Source organism: Anser brachyrhynchus (assembly GCF_964034855.1).
Source record: "Anser brachyrhynchus genome assembly, chromosome: 4".
Classification (NCBI taxonomy): Eukaryota; Metazoa; Chordata; class Aves; order Anseriformes; family Anatidae; genus Anser; species Anser brachyrhynchus.
Window position 1 is genome coordinate 17,278,293 of NC_137698.1, and position 20,118 is coordinate 17,298,410.

The window sequence follows — 20,118 nt, forward strand, 5'->3', positions numbered from 1 at the left end:
CCAGAGGTTTATACTAAGGTATGTGTCTTAATTCTTTTTTTCTTTATACACACAGAGAGAAGCTACGGTATTTCAGGCTTTTTATTGGCACTATTTTGGAAAACACAGCATAAGTGAATTTCCTGAGTTTCCAAGATCTGTTGTTATCTTACATAGAATTTAACCGCTCTGTTACCTCTTCCTTTTTGGCCAAATTCTACCTATATTGCTGGTTTTTAGATTCAGAACCCTCCCATAAATCCATTTATAGAGTTTTTATCCAAGTGAAGTTGGATATTAACAAAGTGATTATATAAAGAGCGTAGGAAGTGATCTTTCTGTGCTCTCAAGAGTGTAGCACATCAAACTCAGACCTCATTCATGCTAGAGATACGTAACACAAAGGCCCAGAACAGGCATAGACAAACTGCTGAACCTGTAGCAGCAGCAGCATGCCAATTAATAACCCATTACGAGAGATCTCTGGCAGCAGGCTTTGGCTTTTGATCCCAGACCAAATGACGGCACAAAGGAATGCCTACAGCACAATGCTCGCTTTGGGTGCCATTACTTTTGGTAATGACTATTACTACAGTCCCTTCTGATAATCCCTTGCAGTCACCACCCAGATCCCTTGCAGTTCCTTTCATGAGTGCCATCAGGCTTTCTTTAAATACCCATCTATTGCAATATATTCAATTTCTCTGTACAAAAGAGGGAAATCAGTAAAATATTTACAAAATACAGTAAACAGAAATAGAGCAACCGCCGCAGATTAGTAAGTTTTAGCTAAATACTAAAATGTGGTCCTTTAAGTCACATAAAAGTCCTGATCACAATGTCCATGGAAGTGTAAACTTGAACTCTGATCCCTTTTTAGTAATATAGCCCAGCAGAAGTGGCAACATTTCAGGCTTGCCCCGTCAGCATCTAGGCCGACTTCACCCTGACCACCTCCATCAGATTTTCCAGAATATCCTTTTCCTGTAAAGCACGTATGATATTATGACCCAAAGAGTTGTTGCAATGAGGTTTTGAGTCAGATGTTCCACGTGGGATTGACTGTCATGCATCTTCCACTTAAAAGGGAAGTAGTTTTCAAACACTTCGTGTCCAATGTAGACCAGGATGGAGTTCATTCCTGAAAGTAAGCACAGGTCACACCATCTGAAAGAGCAGGTACGAGCTTGCTTCAGAATAAGCAGGCAGAGGCATGCCAGGCTTATGAAACAGTGGCACTGAGACGACGACAGCTCACAACTCTGCTCCTTGCCCCGAGGATCCTACTACGCGTGTGTGTTTGCTTTCAAACACAGCCTGACGGGTTCACCCCTCAAAAAGGGTATTGAAAAGGAACATAACCTATCTGCTAAATTGAAAATATAACCAGATTAATGCTCCTGCCATTTTAATGACAAGAATAATCAGTTTTTGTCTTCAGCGTGGCTGAGTGACAACCTATTTGGTCAGATCTATTGCCTTTCCAAACAAATGCTGACTGCCCTTCAGGGCTCTGGGATTTCTGGTAGGAGATGTGATACCGTGCCATCACCCTACTCATCTTCCTGTCCAGATACCAAAGCTGAAGAAAGGTTCCCTCTGCTGTGGGTTTGCATTCTGTCCTCACATGTTTGTCACGAGCCCAGTGTGGTCAAAGCCACAATGGGATGTTTTGGGAGACCAGCTTATCTAAAAACACAGAGACAGGACCTACGCGGCTGCCCAGGGGATTTTGTCTTCCAGATCTTCAGAAGTGGTATTGCTCTGCTGACAGGCCTTTGAGTTTCCCACTAGGTTAGCTAAGTCTCAGCAGTCCTTTCCAAACCAACTAGGAGCCAGCTGTGGTATTTTGCTTGGTGCTAGGCAGCTGTTCCCTGGGACCAAAACTCGAGACCAAACTTAGAATAATCATCTGGCAAGAGCAGCTTCCAGCCCTTGTTTAAACACTGGCAGTTCATCTCTCAAATTTCTTGCCTAGTCTCCAATTCTATGCAAAAATTTGTCTCAACTTGATAATTTTGGCCTCCTTCAGGGTACCTCATTCAAAATCCCAACTCCTTTAAAGACAAAGGAAGTGCAGAAAACATAACAGGATAGTTCAGAAAGAAGAGGAGGAAATATGTTTCCTGCTGTGATTTTACTGACCTGGGTAGAAAAACGGAGCACCTGACCACAGTCTCTTGACATCCACAAGGTAATATATCAGTAATAAGAGGATGAAGGCGAAGCAGCTCATGGTTGTCACGTACGATGTTGACCTACACACATTTTCAGTAGAAAGGTTAGAGAATTATGTGATGCTTATAGTTCTCAATATAAGAAAGGAAAAACATTCTAAGTAAAATAACACTTTAACAAAGTCATACTAAAGGCTCTTTCTTTGCTTACCATAAGTTCTTGTTTATGGGAATAAACCCTTCTTCTTTAGAACATTTTGTCAAGATAGCAGAAATAATTCCCTGAAATAGAAAGTTGCTGAAGTTTATATAACAGCTGCAACGTATTTCAGAAAGTTTGTGTTGAATAAAAATGCGTCTATTAAAGAGCTATCCAGTGATACTTGGACTGTGCTAAGTGAAATAACTGACTTACCATTACTATGCTCCATATAAAGAACCGACTCAGAATCTGTTTGTGCTGGTCTCTGTAGGACAAGATAATTTTTCCTGCCTAATATTAACAGAATACAAAAAATGAATTAAGTCCTGTAAACGTAACTACATGTTGAGAGCCATGTGTATTTGCCGCTAGCTATCTGGGCTAAGGCAAGGAACACCAGCAGGATTTGTATCAGCTAAGTGTCTGGAAAGCTCAGCATAGAAACTCTGCAAAGAATCTACACAGATGGGGGAAAGACCTAACTGCAACCCTCTAAGCAACAGAGGTACACCTTGTCTCCCTTCCCTACTACGTTCCTTACTATAGGGAAGAATGGGATGAGCAGCTTTGTTAGGTTAACACAGTGTAGCTCTCACCTCGGGCTAAGTTGGCCTGAGAGCGCTGCTCTAAAAAAGGTTTTGTTAGAGCCGGTCTCAGCCATAAATAAACCACGTTGCCTCCCCACTTCCAAGATTCCTTCAAATCTTTACAAGACACAGCCAGAAAGAAAATAGGTACCTGCAGTCCCAGAAACGCCATAAAAATGGTATTTATGGTCCCCAGGATCCCTTCAGGATCATATGGCATTGTTGTTTGGTAAAGCACCTTGAAGAGAGAACAGTTACTTACTAGAGGACACCCAAGCAACCTGTCTCCTTTCTTTTCCACACCCCTCCACAGCGCACTTGTCTTTCCCAAGCCTCCCCTGACAGCTGCACTTGGTGGTAGCCTTCAACTTCACACTGCAAACCAAAAGCTACTTACACTAGAAGAGGGATGCTGATATATATGGTTTTCTCCAAGAATCAGACGATCAATGTAACCAGCTGCTCCTCCAGTGCAGTTAGGATAGTTTCCAAAATCTCCAATGCCCCCAGGACCAAGATAGCCCCTGGGACAGAAACAAACAGGTTACAGCACTAAGTGTTGGCACTCTCCACCTGAATTGCAGCTGACCACCGGCCCAGCACAGTAAATGCTAGATGTTTTCCCTGGCCAGAAGCACACAGGTACTTCAGTAGCATAGTAAAGTAAGCTTTTTTTTCATATGATAAATGCTTTCCTTGAGCCTGCTGCCCTAAAAGCTTTCCTCTTTGTCCTTTCCTTATGACTAAGAAAATATATTTTCTAGCTGGCAGGAGGAAAACAATCTGATGCCCCAGAGAAAGTAGTCTGAGTCTTACCTGGGACAGCCTGGCACAGGTAACAAAAAGGTCAGGCAGAGCCAAATCACTTCTAACATCAGAATGAAAATCCACTGTGGCCAGTAGGGAAGAATATCCTGCAGAGCAGGACATGACATCTCCTGCATGAGACGAAGGGAAAGGGGAACATTAACTGGCAAATAAGAAAGATGCCTTTGGGGACATCCTGTACTTCCTGACAGGCAGTTCCCCAGATACAAGAGGGAGCTGTTGTTGTTGCAGAGCTGGATTCTGCCAATGGACCTTTCATTTTCATAAATGATTTCCAGACACTTAGTTATTTGGGGGGGAACAAACCAAAACAAAAGCCCACAATGTTTTTCAGCTTGGAAAATGTCGAAAGGAATTTTGATTCATGAGCAGAACAAAAGCCTTTTGGGAAAACAGACTCCAGAAAAGCCAAAAAGCAGTATTACTTTCCCCTGCTGTGAAAAACCACTGCCAAAATTAACTGGACAAAACACAGGCCACAGGACTCAGCAAAGAGATGCCTGTCCCTCAGGTCCCTTGGCAATGGAAAGTCATCAAGAGTGCCTGGGAGCGCCTGCTTCTAAGCACCATCAGAATGGATCAGTGAAATCCTCAAATAAAGCAAAATTAGATGTGTTAAAATGCAGAGTGGGACACTGAAGGGTGCACGTTCCCTGAGGTTTTCACCAAGCCATGCCGTACAACACAGAGATGTTACGTTTTCTGTTTCTCGTGTGTTCTTTGTACCTGAACAAGAGAAAAAGCTCCCAAACACTACTCCAGTATCATTTGTCACCTCCCCATGTAACTCACCAAGGTCCCACTGTCAGCCCCAGCTCTTGTAAACAGGACTTCGAGAGCAGCAACCACCAGGTACGTCAGTCCCAGCCGCTGGAGCACCCCAGGGATGCGCAGATTGTCCCAGGACACTGGAAAACATACAAGCAATGTGAAAGAGGGGCAGACACGAGCTCTGATGTAAATATTTGTATCCTTAGAAATAAGTTACGCTTTCCCAGGCAGAGCTGAGAGGCACGGTGCCCACAGGTAGGTGGGACACCTCCACTCTGCCACCCCATTTTCTGTAAAATATAACCCTGGGAATGTCAACACTAAGATGACCAACAGTGCCCAGCACAGGGATCAAGAGATCCGAGATCCTGGGAAATGGTGTCAGTCTCTTACAGGATGAGATGACTTTTATGAACCCTGTTTTAGTTTAACATTTTTAAAAGCATAACGGAGAAGCAAACTGGCCTGCGTTAGCTGATCAGATACTTCTGACAGTAAAACCTGACGGGAAAAATCAACAATGCAGAACTGAACAGCACTCTACAGGACATCATTGAACTGTCCCTGTTCTGATGGTCAGTACAGCAAGGCTGTGTTTTCTCATCAGCCTGGCCCTACAGTTGAGGAAAATGGAAAGAAGAGAGCAAGTTGCACTCACGTGGCCCAAGGCAGTAATTGGGATTCACAACTATGATTCCCAGCAGGATTAGCAGAAAACTCCTCCAGAGGATTTTCCCTAGCACCTTCTGCTTGGAACTTCCCCACCTCAGCGTGGAGCTCAGTGACAGTGATATTGATGTGCCCATAATGAACACAAACCTAGAGAAGAGAGCAGATGGGAAACAGAGCAGGGAAATATCACACACGTACAGCAGCAAACGCTAACACTCTAACAGAGTAGCCCACGTTGGCCCAACAGACATCTGCGTGCCCTGAGTGAAACTGGACAAATCCATCTCTTCTGATTGCAAGGAATTTCTAGACAAGAGTTTGCACAGAGGGGCCTTTCCATCTCCTTCACTGACCAGTTGGGACAAAAAAGTTCAGGAAAGCAATGGCCTTTCTGCAGCAATGTATACACCACCAAAATATTACATGACCTAAAATCAAATTAACATCTTAAGAGGAGTAAAGCACAAGCTGCAAAATTATGATTTCAATTCAGAACTGACCTGCTCCTCCTCTCTAGCTTAGGCATACAGTCCCAGTCCAGCTCCCATCTCCAAGAGTAACCACAACCAGTGCGTATTTTAGAGAAGCATGCTAGGGGCAGATGGGATAATTGCTCCCCAATGGAACCATTATCTGGTTTAGAGAGATTAGCTTAATCCAAAATTCCCTTGACTATTTTATCTCTGGATACACTTATTATCCATATACATCATCAGTCCAAGCTTTGAACGTTGCCAGATTAACAGCCTTCAACACAGCAGTGTGGCAGTGGGCTCCATGGGAATACTGCACCTCCACTGGCAGCACAACCCCAGGCTTCCCACTGCCACTGCATGGGGAAAGAAAGGAGGATGTGGGGCAGCCAAAGGCATTCGGCTCTTCTACGGGTTCATAAAGACCCTGCTGTCATCAGGAGGGGCTAGTTCCCATCAGCTGTTAAACACAAATTCACTCCTCTAAGTCCATTTCCACATGGAGGCAAGGTGCATGCAATGTTCCCTTTACAACCCTTAACATCACTTGACATACTATTCTTCAGGAAGACCTACCATGGAAAAACCAGATCTGCCACTGTTAATCCTACAAAGAAATAAGAAGGAACACATTATTTACCTCAAACCTTCCCTAAATTTTAACAGCATTATTGTCCAGTTTCCAGAGGAATTGCTGGCTGTTTGCAGTTATTTGATACCCCAAGATCTAAACACTTTATAAGCAAAACTTACAAAGAGCTAATTATCTTGCTTCAATGCTTTTACCATTCTTCAAAAATAGGGTCAAAACTGTTTCAGGAAAGGTTTCAGGGATGGGATCCCTGCTATTCTCCACTAGGGCAACACACTGCCTGACCCCTTCCCCATCAGCTTGCCAAGCGCGGCGTTATGTTTGTAGAGCATCAAGCACCGTGGGCTTGGCCACAGTACCCGACTCTGCTTAATGACTGTGGTTCTAAAAAATAAAATAAAAGATATGAAACTCAAAAATTAAGATTTTACAAACAGATTGTGATTTGATATTATCCTGTCATTGTGTGTATTGCTTCTCCCTGATGATCCTGGTACTGTGTTCATGCAAAGTGGCAGAGCATCCTAGTCTTCAACTAAGCAACAGCCCATTGCAGCAGCTAACTGTATCTAGATATTGCTGTAGCTAAAACACAAGTTAACTGCCTCAGTTGTACTTTACCATTCCAACTCTCGTGTTTGAAGAACCAGTATTTTCCTCCTCCATAGTTCACAAACACCATAATTATAAGAGAGAGCCTAAAAAGACAACAAAAACATACAAAGTATCGTGTTGATTAAATACATATGAATGAACACACAGCTAATGCTTACCCCATTAAAACATTTCTAACTGTGATATCTGGTTTATTTTATTTTTAAAGCAAGATTATGTACAAGGCTTCCAGCTTTGCTGAGCAGGAAGCAGCATTTCAATCATGTGTGGTGGTGAACCAAAGTTAGCTCCTTCACACAGTGTTTTCACACAATGTGTGTTGCTCTCTTCCACCCTGAACCGCAACTTCAATGTTTCCTCAAACTAGATCAAAGGCAAAGTGTTTCAGAAAGTCCAAGAATTAAAACCTTGGTTATCTTCTGAGTAAAACAGACACGCTTGATCTGTCTGTCGCTCTGCTACGTATTTCCATACACTGTCGAATCCTCATTGGAAAAATCTAATTCCCCCTGGAAGAGTTGCTTTTGGGCAAATCTTATGCTCACCCTCGGAACGTGTCCAGGGAACGCAGGCGCTGGTGAGAGGTTGCGCTCCACAAACGTGGGGCAGGATCACTGCTAATGGAGTCCGTTGTGTTCGGGGATCCCAGCTCCTACAGGAACGAAGCAGACACATGAAGGGCAAGTCAGCAGCTGCCTATGGAACAGGGGTCAGCAAATGCAAACTTTGGCATACTGCATTTGTCTTTGTTGTCCCCATCTTCCTCTTCTTTTTATTCCCCTTTTTGCTATTTCTAACCTCCTAGTGGCTCCACTGTGTTGCAATATTTGACAGAAAAATGCAGATGCTCCACACTCCACCTTTGACCAGGGTGGAAATAATAATCCACTGAAAAGAGCCTGTGTTTGAGACTCATGAGAGCTGGGTCCAGTCCAAATCAGCCACAGACTTGCCGGCACTGTGAGTGCTGCTTTACAGCACAGCTAAGCAGATCCAGCTGCTGACTCTCATTAACAGGATCAGTCCCATCCCACTGCATCAGCACTTGTCCGACACTTCAGAGATAAGTTTAGAGAGCTAAACCAGCAGAAAATGAATCCTTTTAAAAGCAGGACTGGCTGCTTTCCAGTCCAGTTCCCTAAACCACTCTGATCAGCTCCAATGACAGCACAAAGAAGCAGACATTGCTGTAACACAGATAATCAGAGGTAAACAACTACAAGAATTGCTGCAGAGCTCTGCTCCCATCTCCTTTGACTCTAGGCAGGTTTGGACCTCCTAGATGTGAAGCCCAGACAGCAACAATCCATCTACATTCTAGTACAAAACATGGCCCACAAAAATGCCAGCTCTTGGGCAGTCAGAGAAATCTTAGGTGTAGCTCCTACCAAAATTCCTGTTGTGCTGCAAGCAAACACAAAAGTTGGTATTTCCTCCCTGCCCTTATATTGCTTGTATCAGATGGGGACAATGTTTTCACCAACATATTTCCTTCAAGGGGACTAAAGAGGGCATAAAGCTGGATGTTCAAGACTTGCAAGAGCTCTGTTAGAAATCCACGAACCTTGCGTGGAAACCCTGCTCAGCACTCTCTGTTGAAATAAAATTGCCTGTCTGGTACCAGTATAAGATTTGCCAAAGGGAACACACATGCAGGGAGAATGACTGTCAATAAACAAGTCCCCAAATGCCCAGATAGCATGTGTTACTCTGAGGCAGAAACACTACAGAATGTAAATTTGGTCACTCACAGAATTAATCAGACGATCAGTTTCCCTAGGGTTCAGTTTCTTGTAAACCCAATTTCTGACTGGATCAATTCTGAAAATTAGTAACAGTTTAAAAGACAAAACAAAACAAAAGGTACTTTACAGTCAATTTCATCTTCATTTAAACTGTTTAGCAGTGTAAATCAAAAGCTGGGACAGCCTTTATTCCTGCTTTTCCAGCTCACATATGTAATACTGATGTGCAGCCAGTACCTGCGACCCCAGTTAAATCCAGTTACTTGATGACACTGCCACAAGGTCAGGTTTGGGACCTTTATTCTCAGGTTGTTCACAGGCAGGGACAACTCACGTCACTCAGTACACACGACTAACAGCTGCATCTGTTAAAGATGCTTACGTCCCATGGACTTGTACTGCTGATTCAGGGCTATGCCCAGGAACAAATCACAGGCGGGTGAGGCAGGGTGTGCATCAGCTTACGGTGGATGTCAGCTGCTCTTCAGCAACTGCTCTGCACACGAACTAGCATGGCTGCAAGATACCTCTCGAGAGAAATCACATGGCCTTGTATTTATAATCATATGGACAGCTACCACAGCTTGACCCGTGCGTGGCAGCCTGACAGCAGGGTCTGATCTGCAAGCAAGGACTTCAAAGTGCTACCACGCTAGGATGCCTGCTTTTAAATTGGTGGCCCTGTTTCACACACGAGGAGGTGTTACAGTGCTGTTCACTTACTTCATAACAAGGCGCCAGATGATCAGGATAGCAAGGATCCCCATATAGACCAGGAAAGCAAAGAGAATAGCTACACGAGAGAGAGAAGAACACAACTCTGTATCTTGTACACCACCACCATTCAGCAGCCAGGATTTGGCCAAGCGTGACATAAATATGACAATCAGTCCATCACACCACTTTCTCCACACAATACATATCCCCAACCTGAGACCCAGGGAGAGAAAAATCAAAACAGAAACAGGCTAGTGATTAGCGACTGCAAATTTTGGCATAAAAAAGGCTAAATGAATCCATGCTGCACCACAAGGCAGTGGTGAGGAAAAAGCTGATGTGCCATAAGTTCTAATGAAGAAACTAGGAATTTAGAAAGCCTCAACGCGAAGAGGACAGAAGAGAGGGTAACAGACTGAGTTTGCAAGCATAGAGGATTTTTCTTTCCTGTTTGAGAATTGGATATATATATAACTGGTATATATGGATATATATAACTGGTATAACGTAATGCAAAGGAAAATAATGGAAAGAGACACGGGAAAGTTTAAAACAGCCCCGGAAAAAAAAGATAAATGAAAAAGCAAAACACCAGGTTTAAAATTAAAAGCACTACAAAAAGCAGAAATCCAAACACTGTATGGCTTGTTTCCCGTTTTGTGAGACAAGCAGGACAGAGGGAAGAAGAACAAGGATCCTGTGTATGTTCAAAAACATGCAGGGAAAGAGGAACTAACAATGAAAACATCTCCCTCTGGACAAATACCCCCCAGTTTTTCTCGGCTAATCCCTGCTCCAAAAAAGTTGTGGTCATGCAGTGCCTTGTGCGAAGAGGCCTGATGCTGGCCTTGAGGCTGGGATATAAAACATAAGGAGGCAAGATGCTGAGAGAGAAGAGGAGCAGACCCATGACACATCTTCAGTAAAGCACGGGTGGCTACACAGGCTTTTTAGGAAGCAGTTTTTGCTGGGAGATATGTAGGTTCTAGAATGAAAGGGGAAAGCAGAAGATTACATACGGAGGTAACTGTTGACGGGGCCTTCATTGATGACTATATCACAAGAAACTGTTTTGGTGCTTGTGCTTAGGGTCTTTATCACCAGGGAGTAATTGCCAAATTCTCCAAAATGATACTGAATCCTGCAAAGGATAAAAGAAATGAAATTTGCTCGGCTATTACCACTACATGCGGGTACTGCTGTGGTACACGGGGGGCTGTAAGCCAAGCATTACCCTCCCCTAGCCCAACACATGCACTTCCCCCTCCCGCATCACCCACCTTCCTGAACCACCAGTCTCTGTAAGCAAAACCAGGCTTTGGCATAGGCTGGCCCCACACGTAGAGCTCTGGTTCCTGCTTGTGCTTAGACACGCTATAGCGTGACCAGCTGGCAGAATGGCGGGGGGATGGCTGAACTCCAGGTCTCAACAGCTATGAAAGAGGTGACGGAACTGCACCGCTGGAGGAACAAGAACCCCACCAGCAAACCAAGACCCACAACGAAATAGAGGCTGGACGGCGGTGTTCCCGGGGGCTGCGCACATACTTGCAGAGCTCGCTGCCAGCCAGGGAGCCGTTGAGCAGCAGGCTGAGTGGGTGCTGCGTGTCCACCACCACCGCTTTGCCCGGGCCCCCATCTCTTGGCGGGATGACGGCCAGGAGCTGGTAGGAGCACTGCGAAGGAAGGAGAGGGTGAGGAGGAGAAGAAGAGTGCACGCCGCGGGGCGGGCAGCAGCCAGCCATGCCCGCTCACCCTGTGGCAGGCACCGCAGCGGGCGAGCAGGCTGAGGCCCTGCTCCGGCAGCTCATTGCGGACCAGCAGCAGGGCTTGATCCATCCTGACCCCCGGAGGCCTCCACCGCTCCGCGGCCCCCCACCGTGAGGAGGCGGCGGCGGGGCCGTCCCCGGGCGGCTCCGTGCTGCCCGGTGCCAGCAGCACCGCGCCCAGCGCCGCCGCCACGGCCGCAGCCAGCGCCGCCGCCATTTTGTGGCCGCCCTGCGCCGCGCTCCGCTCCGCTCCGCCCCGGGGCGGCCCCGCCGCCGCCACCGCCGCTCCCCGCCCGGCCGCCGCCGGCACGGGGAGCCCGGTCGGGCCCGGGGAGCCGCTGGCTGTCGGTTCTGTGTCTGATGCAGGAGGCACGGCCATGGAAAAGAAGGCGCACTTGGCGAAAAGGGACTTGCCGCCCAGGGAGGCGTCGGCGGTCTTGCTGGTGCTGCTGGTCCTGCTCCTTAACGCCCTTCTCTACCTGTACCTCAGCGACCTCCACGGCTCGTCCGGGCGTGCCGAAACGGACCCCAGCCTCTGCCCTTTCGGGTACTTCAAACTAGGGTCGGTGAAAAATTGTTCCCCCTGGCTCTCCTGCGAAGCCATCAATAGGGAAGTCAGGAAACTCAAGTGTGTTGGTGAGGGAGCTGTGAAAAAGGTGAGTTGGGTTTCTCTTTCTTCTCTCCTGTGGGTAAACTAAAAAAGGCTTTCACTGTTAACTAATTTCTCTAATTAATGCACACAGTGCTTTATAACTGTCCTCACAGCAGCTAGTTGCTGCAGACATCCTGAGGCCTATGGAAAGAGTGTGACAGGGGCCACTGTACCTCGCTCACACCGAATGACATGCGACTGGGATGGGTGCAGCGCTCGGGGAGCCTGACGTAGCTGTGGCAGAGCACGGCTGGCCACTACACGTTGAAATCACATATGAAATCACTCGATCATTTAATTCATCTGCAGTGCCCATTCCAAAGAAAACCCAGGAAATCATGGTGCATCCATCATATGTTGTAATTACAATGTGAGGAAGGGCTTGCTGTGACAGGTACATGGTCAACCTAGAGGCTTTGCTGCTAAAGCTCACGGTGTAACAGTTGGGCATCAGTGTAGGATTTGTGCCGGTGACTGTAGTTGGCAGTTGTGACCATGCAATCACTAGCAGGCCAGCAGCAGCTGGTAATGGTGTACGAAGTCTCTCCGCATGTCTTACTTGTCTCTTCTGTGTTCTCAGGTCTTTCTTTCTGAGTGGAAGGAAAACAAAGTGGTTCTGTCACAGCTCACCAACATAGAGCTGAAGGAGGACTTTCTCCACGGACTGAAGATGCTGAAAGCACTACAAAGCAGGCATGTTGTGCGGCTGCTTGGCTTCTGTGAGAAGCAGTTCACAATCCTTACCGAGTACCATCCTCTGGGCTCCCTGAGGGGCTTGAACGAAACTCTCCACATCCCCAAATACAAGGGCATGAACACCTGGCATCGCAGGCTGATGCTTGCCATAGACTACGTGAGCGTCATTCGCTACCTGCACAGCAGCCCTCTGGGCACTTTAGTGATGTGCGATTCGAATGATCTGGACAAGGTGCTCTCTCAGTACCTCCTGACAAGTGACTTTCACATCCTGGTGAATGATTTGGATGCTCTGCCTCTCGTGAACAAGAGCAGTGGCAGGCTGGTGAAGTGTGGTCATCGGGAGCTGCGGGGCGAGTTTGTAGCTCCTGAGCAGCGGTGGCCCTATGGAGAGGATGTGCCATTTGATGATGACCTCATGCCTCCCTATGATGAGAAAACAGACATCTGGAAAATCCCAGATGTCTCCAATTTTTTCTTGGGCCACGTTGAAGGGAGTGACATTGTGCGACTGCATTTGTTTGACATCCATGCAGCATGTAAGAAGAAGGACCCGGCCAAAAGGCCTTCTGCCCAAGAGATCTTAGACACCTACAGGAAAGTTTTAACTCTGCTGATTCGGGAGGTGGCCATGCCTGGTACTAGGGAAATGTTATAGTGAATCATGAGACAAGCGGTAGACTGAAGTTGATGTTCTTATTTATTTAGTTTGCCTGAAGGGCAAAACCTCTGTCCTTGAAACTGAGAAGATTAAAAAAAAAATAAAAGACTTTGTACTTTTACCTTTTGATTAAAAGTTATCCACCCAATTCTGGAGCTGTGCAAGTTTTCCATTGACATGTTTGATCTATCACTGGAAGAGGAGGAGGGAGAGAAATTAAGTTGCATGAGTATGGGGGAAAATTGGTCCCTCAAGAAATAGAAATTTTCTTTTGTGATATTTACATGAAAACTCTTCATACACACACACAAAACATTTTCACAGAAAAAAGTTCTTTAGAAAATGAAATACTGGCCCACTTAAACTGATTGGCACAGGACTGGGGAGCAGAGACCATGGCATGCGCCTCTCAAGATCTGTGCTGATTCCAGTGGCTTTGGCCCGTGTCTTATCCACAAAGCCCTGACTCACTTCCCTATGGAGTAAAAGCAGTGGTCACTCAAAAATGAGTACCTCAGTTCACTTCAAATTTTGGTGAACCCTGATGCCAGATTCCCAACCACTGTGCCCAGCCTCCCTGCTGGATGGGGAATAAGGCTCCTTTTAGAGAGATGCAGCCATTGCTCTGTGGGCCCCATGCCCCACTAAACAGGCATGTCACTATTTTGTAAGCAAGCGGATGATGCAGATCCTACAGAGACTGCTTAAAGATGCATTGCCCTGATTTTCAAGCATTTGCCCTCATAGTGTTCTCAGCAAGGCCCTCTGGATACAAAGCTGTAACACAAGAGTCTCTGGCTCTTTTTTAATCCATTTTTTAATCTGAAATCTGTTCAGAAAAAAAAAAAAAAGAAAAAAAAAGGCTGTTTTTTGTTTGTTTGTTTTGTTCAGTGAGTTTAGGAGAAAGCTTCTGGTACTAATATGGATGTTACAGCCTGGTACCAACAGCTGGAGAAGGAGAATCATACTGCCTTAATCCAGCAGTAGGCCTTGTTTGGTGGGACTGGGATTTAGCTGTTCTCTTGGTGAAAAAAACAAACCAAAACAAAAAACAACAGGATAACCATTATGCACCTGAGGACTTTCTGTTCTGCGGACAAGGTCTCTGAAAGTTGTAAGGGCCTGAGGCAACTTTCCTGTTGTCAGCTTGAGAGGTGATTTGTAAGCAGAGAAGTACACTGTCCTTTCTGCTGAGAAGATTGTGTCCCTTCCTTGCCATGCTGATATTCCTCTTCATCTAAACAAGCAACGTTGTAACTGCCCTGGGAAAACAGTCAGTTTTTATACATTGTGTACAAATGCATGTGTTCTACTGCTACCACAATTTTATTGTAAATGGGGAAACTGCCCTGCAAATTACAAAATTCATACCTGATGCCATATAATGCCAGCAGGAGTCCTTCAAAGGCATTGTGGCTTTCCTTTCCCACTGGGCAGTCTATTTTCTTAAATTAGCTGATTTTGCCATTTTCCAGCTGTGCAGTCCTAGCCAGCAGACCTCTTCCTGGTGGTTTTCCTGCTTCAGTTGTCAGGAGTCAAAGCTTAGCAGTCAGAGTCTCCAAAACAGAGCAGTAACTTTGTATGCTTCACGTTTGTGTTGGACTTTGACTCAAAACACCTTAAAAAATTAGGAGAAAAGAATGCTGTCTGCTGTAATTATATCATCCATCCCATGAGTTATTAATAGGGTTAATCGGGTTTCTACAGTTCCAGTGTGAAGCCAAGATGTGCAACAACTGGAAAAGAATCCTATTATAAGTCCTCAAAGCCAGTGATCAAACTTTGAAGGGAAAAGAGTCAGATCCTTTGCATGTCCCCAGAAGCATCTTGTTACCTCTTGTTAGTCATTATGTGTACTTGAAAGAAAAATCGGCACCTGATGGCTGGGAAGTAAATATGCTCTCTGTCTTTTATGACAGTTGCAAGGACAGACAAGAAGAACCTGCCAGGCTTCTCATGCTGGTCTCTCAGTTAAGCTTCTGCTTGGATTCTTGCTCTTCTGTTGCACCTTGCAAGCAGCCTTATTAATTTCCCAGAGTGAAAAATAAATGGTAACAAATTCTCGTTCTGAATAATTATCTTGCCTTGGAGGTAAGGTAAGATAACCCCTTGCCTGGGTGAAATAGTTACAAATTTAAAAAAAGTGGTGTTGCCCTAAACATTCACCCTTAGCAGTGGGCCCTCCACATCTCTTCCCCACTCGCTCCTACTCAGCTTGTGTGTTGTACTTCAGCAAGAATAAATTACATTTTTCTGAACACAGCATTATGAAGCTTTAGAGTTTTGTTTCGGTGATGTCGTTTCCGTCTATGAGGGAACACTAGATGGCAGCATGAAGGTCAGTTTAGCTCGAGTTAGCGGCTCCAGTCTCTCATGCCCAAACATAGCCAGGATCTGGCCTTGGAGCCAGTGCTTTGCTAGCATATTTCAATATACCCCTGAAAGAAGGCATTGTGTTTGCATTTGCAAGCCTGTAGTACCAAGGCGGATGTAAGGGCTGTCAGAAGAGCCACCCCACACGAAGGGGCCGCCTCCCCTTGTGTACGTTACCATCCCTTTTAATCACAGCCTGGTCCAACCTCAACCAAGGTTGAATGTCACCTCCTTCTACCCTTTCAGTAAAATCAGAGGAGTTTGCAGCCTCTCCTTCTTTCTGTTCTTCCCAATTAACCCCTTCCACAATCTCAAGATAGCATGAACCCTGTTCTTCCCTCGTTTACAGCTCCTTTTCCCTTAACTGGAGTTTGGCAAGGGTTCATGGAAAGGGAAGAAGTAGGACAGCCCTACATGCAGTTGCCTCCCCTCTGTCTAATTCCCTCTACTGGCCATTCCAGTTTTCACCATCAATGACTGCCTTGGCAAACATCTGGGGGCTTTTCTGCCTCGGTACAAGCAGCCGTTATATGTCTGGTGGGCAACGCCCCCTCTGTCACCCCCAGAACACATCCTGCCCAGCCCAGCCAGCCGGAGAGACAACCAAAGCAGAAGCTGTCTCCCAGACTCAAGAAATAGCACCTGGGTGCTATTTCTTTCCCAGATGGAAACCTGCTGGCTTCCCAGATGGGGCACTGCTGTACCAGCAGCAGAGGGGACAGGTAGGCCGAGGACGTGCCAGCTGAGCCTGCTGACAGCCTGTCTGCGGATGCCAACTGTGTCAGGGCACCAGGTCCCACTGCTGGCATGGGCTCCACTCATTCTGCCCTTGGTCCTACACAGTTGCCAGAACAAATTCCCAACGGATTTCCCAATAAAGGTTTAGGGCTTACTGGGTATGGTTGGTACCACAGGACACAGAATGGAAACTGTCTCAGAGCAGAGTATCAGATTCATTTTGGGCTCACTGCTTTCTTTTTCTCCTCAAGATCATCCAAAGAATAGCACTGTCAAGGTTATGCTGGTTGGTGTTTGTTATTTTTCTCTTGTTTGTTTTGTTTTGTTTTTCCAAACTGCCTGCTAGCAGCAGGCTCCTTGGTAGCTGAAGTTTGATGTAGTGTGTTTCAATTTGTGTGACACAGCTTTCAGGTCACATCCTAAAAGCAGTCCTATAATCCTAAATCCAGGTGAGCAGCCTTTACAGTAACTCATCTGTATGTTCAACACCATCCAACGTAGAAAGTATTGTATGCAGATCCACACCAGCTGCTATGTAGGTCTGGGTAAATGCTGAAGACAGAAAGTGGGCACATCTTTGTTTAATTGAACAAAGCCTTTTCTTCTTCTTTTTTTTTTTTTTTTTTTTTTTTTTTTTTGAGGGATACTTTCAAAGTCCATGCTACTCTGTATTTAATGCAGTGGTAACTATTAAATGTATCAGAAGTTTAGAATACCACATGAACTTTTTGAAATTCTATCACAACTCTAAATCAATGTTTTCCTTTGGTGCCACATAAACATCAGATCATTATCTCTGTGAAACAGAGGCAGTGTTGTTCACAAAATATAATTGTGAGATATTTGGCAGAATTTGCAACTGTAAACTGATTCTATCATTATGACTGTAATGTCTTACCAATAGTTGAGAGACCCTGGGAACAAGAAAAAAGTGGTTCTCAAGTTCTTCTAGCATGATATAATGCATATATTTGTAGAGTTCAACCAAATAAATTATATGGTAGGTAGTACTTTTAAAAAAGAAAAAGGATTTTATGGTTTTATTTAATTGAAATACTGTATACTTGAGATGACCACATGATTTCAAATAATTGCCAGTCTGTGTTCTGAAGTCTATAATCCAGTATTTATCAGGATTAAATGGTGAATATATTTACATTACAATGATATTTATGTCTCAGCAATTTCTGATTCTGTTTAGCCCGGGGTAACTCAAAATCCATTAAAAATTATATATTTTTTATATATAGACACACTCAGATTTGTTGGCCATAATTTTGAAAAGAAAGCTTTCTGTTTCCAGCATTCACATTTTGTATAGGAAGTAACTGGATCTTCAAAGCTGTTAAATGTTCAGCAGCTTTCAGTCAAATCTATAGGAGTTGGTAAATGCTAAGGACTTTCAGAAAGTGAATTGTTTCCTTGTAGAGCTGGAAGATTTTTCAGTAACTCTCTCAATGTTTCTATGGGACTGAAGCTCATGATAGATTTCTCCATGGAATGATCAAAGTTCCCACTTTTGAAAAAGCTGGGATTTTTAAAAAAAATTAAATCACACAGCTATCCATTTTTTTCCCCTGAGAGCTGGTTCCTGTGAGGGATTGTGTAGTTTCACTATAGCTGAAAGGTGCAATGCTGATAACCAAGCCACTGAGCTTGGGTCCCCACTGGCTACATTTTGCCAGAACAGCTTGTGCCATGCCATATATTATTATTATTATTATTATATATTATTTGTTTGGTGCCGACATGCTTTGATCACAGCCCAGGATGCTAGAGGTCAGAGGCTACATAGGCATAGCACAAAATGAGTCTGCTCCCTAAGAGCAGCTTTAGAATAAGAAACAGAAAACAACTAATGTCCTCCTCTTGCATTAGCAGCATACCACAGGATTGGCTATTCCATCCCACCTCATCCAAACAAATAAACTACGTAATCTACAAAGACAGGTCACATCTGGCACACAACTACAACTGCAAGGCCTGACTTTGCTCTGACCAAATTCAACAGCAGCTTATGCTCCAATTTCTGAAGGTGCTCAGGAGCCTAAGTCTAAAAGAAAAGCCCAGGCTACAAAAGGAAAGGACAACATGCCAAGGCAAGCTAACCTAGCTTTGGAGTCTACCAGCTTTGGATTTTGAGCCAGATTCCTAAAGAAAGTCACACTGAAGGCCTACACACCCAGAAATCCTATTGCAGAAGGCCAACAAGTGGGAGATCACTCCTTGCTCTCAAGTTTGCAAAGCTGTTATACTCACCACAGCAGCAAACATTGTGCTCCACAACCTAACCCCGTCCTACCCACAGTTTAACATTTGCTAACTTCAGAGGGATATGTGGGGGAACAAAGTCTCTCTGTCTCTCTTCTAGGTTAGGGGTGGGTGGATTATCTGAGCCTTAAGTTGAGCATTTAATTAACTAAGAGATCAAGCACCTGCTGAGTGACCCAGAGTCTGTTCCTATGTGCTGGAGAAAACCCCGAGAGCTGAAGTGATGTTTTGTGGATACAGGCCTTGGTTTCATCCAGAAGGGAACCTGGGTGCCGAGTCCTGGGATGTCCAGAGCGAAGCTGCAGGATTAACACAAAGAGCACCTTAAGACAGAGCTTAAATATACCTTCTCTACACCCAGTACAAGGAAGCCTGATTGGAAGTGAGGCATACAGGTAGTAGTGAAACATAAAGAAGATCCATGCACTTTATTTGCACTTTGCCAGGCCTGTGAGCCAAAAAGTTAAACATACTAAAAAAATGAACAAAGAACCTCAGCTTTGTGAGAAACTGTTTAAAGTCCCTGTGAAATCAGGCTTAGTTTTCTGTTTTGAGTCATATTTCGTAACTGAAGGCTCCTTTTCTTAGTGGTTTCCACAGTTCTGTGCACGGGTGCCATCCCCATTTAATGACCTAGAATTATGTCTAATTGATGTTCTTCAGCTCTCCTTTCCCACACCATGGGGGGCAAGAAACTTTTCTCATGATAACAGTGACTTAGCCTTTTATTTTTGGATGTTCTCATCTCCTATCCCTTTATGTCCTGACCTGAGGCCTCTTGATATCAATCTGTCCCATAGCACAGAAGCTAGGTGACTTGGCACATCTTGCATTCAGAAAACAGGTACCCAAAGGATGAAGTTCCCCTCACCTGGTCAGACTTTGGCATAGCAGATCCAATCCTAGTGAGGTGTCTATATCCCCTCCTCAAATCAGTATGGGACCAGAGGTACTTCCTAGGCACAAAATGGACTCATCCTGAACGTTTGAAATAGGCTAGGTGCATCATGCCCTCAAAAGTACTTATGTCAACACCAAAATAGTTGTGGTATCTGAAGATACGGTGAAAGGAAGTATCAGGACCAGAGATAGATATGAAGCAGTGCAGAGAAGGGACACGACACTTAGCCTAACACGGCTCAAACGTGCCATATGAAGCAGCACAAAGAAAATAAGCATGTGCGAGCGTTACAACATCCTCTGCCCACCTAGTTCATCTGCATCAGTAAGTGCTTCAGACGATTTTTCAAATTTCTGCACCAAAATGGTCTCTCTGCCCCCCCTTTTTGCCAAAGCATAATCACGTAGTTGTGCTTTTTTGGCATTAGGCATGTATAGGGCATAGAGTAAGCTCTATTTCTCCAGCAGCCGCATAGCCAGCAGCTCCCACTTTGGCAGGAAAAATAAATAAATAAAAAAAAATCTGGAAAGTGCTATTTCTGTTTTGGCAACTTAAGCTGCCAAATTTAGTTGCTATGCGAGAAGTGAAAGCACTCGACAATCTGAGCCTTTTTTTCTCTGGACGCCAGTCACCGCTGAGCTGAGTCCCATGCTCTCCCACAGCGTGGTCACCAGCTCGGGTGAAGGTGCTTTTAGCTCC

General features: G+C 45.0%; 2 protein-coding genes across 2 annotated transcripts; one reads left to right on the forward strand and one right to left on the reverse strand.

Moving 5' to 3' along the window:
* Positions 1 to 63: 63 nt before the first annotated feature.
* Positions 64 to 11,506, reverse strand: HGSNAT (heparan-alpha-glucosaminide N-acetyltransferase; the record flags this gene model as incomplete). Its single annotated transcript, XM_080590402.1, has 17 exons — positions 64 to 1,120; positions 2,125 to 2,237; positions 2,368 to 2,438; positions 2,572 to 2,649; positions 3,097 to 3,183; positions 3,343 to 3,469; positions 3,762 to 3,883; positions 4,566 to 4,681; positions 5,203 to 5,363; positions 6,266 to 6,296; positions 6,903 to 6,979; positions 7,442 to 7,548; positions 8,648 to 8,717; positions 9,365 to 9,434; positions 10,378 to 10,499; positions 10,907 to 11,034; positions 11,114 to 11,506. 17 exons carry the CDS (start codon positions 11,504 to 11,506, stop codon positions 939 to 941), a joined length of 2,055 nt encoding a protein of 684 aa, XP_080446528.1. The 3' UTR covers positions 64 to 938.
* POMK (protein O-mannose kinase) lies at positions 11,505 to 13,284 on the forward strand (the record flags this gene model as incomplete). The annotated part of the gene is made up of 2 exons (XM_080590435.1): positions 11,505 to 11,783; positions 12,360 to 13,284. The coding sequence occupies 2 exons, from the start codon at positions 11,505 to 11,507 to the stop codon at positions 13,131 to 13,133; spliced, it is 1,053 nt and encodes a 350-aa protein (XP_080446561.1). The 3' UTR covers positions 13,134 to 13,284.
* Positions 13,285 to 20,118: the final 6,834 nt, after the last annotated feature.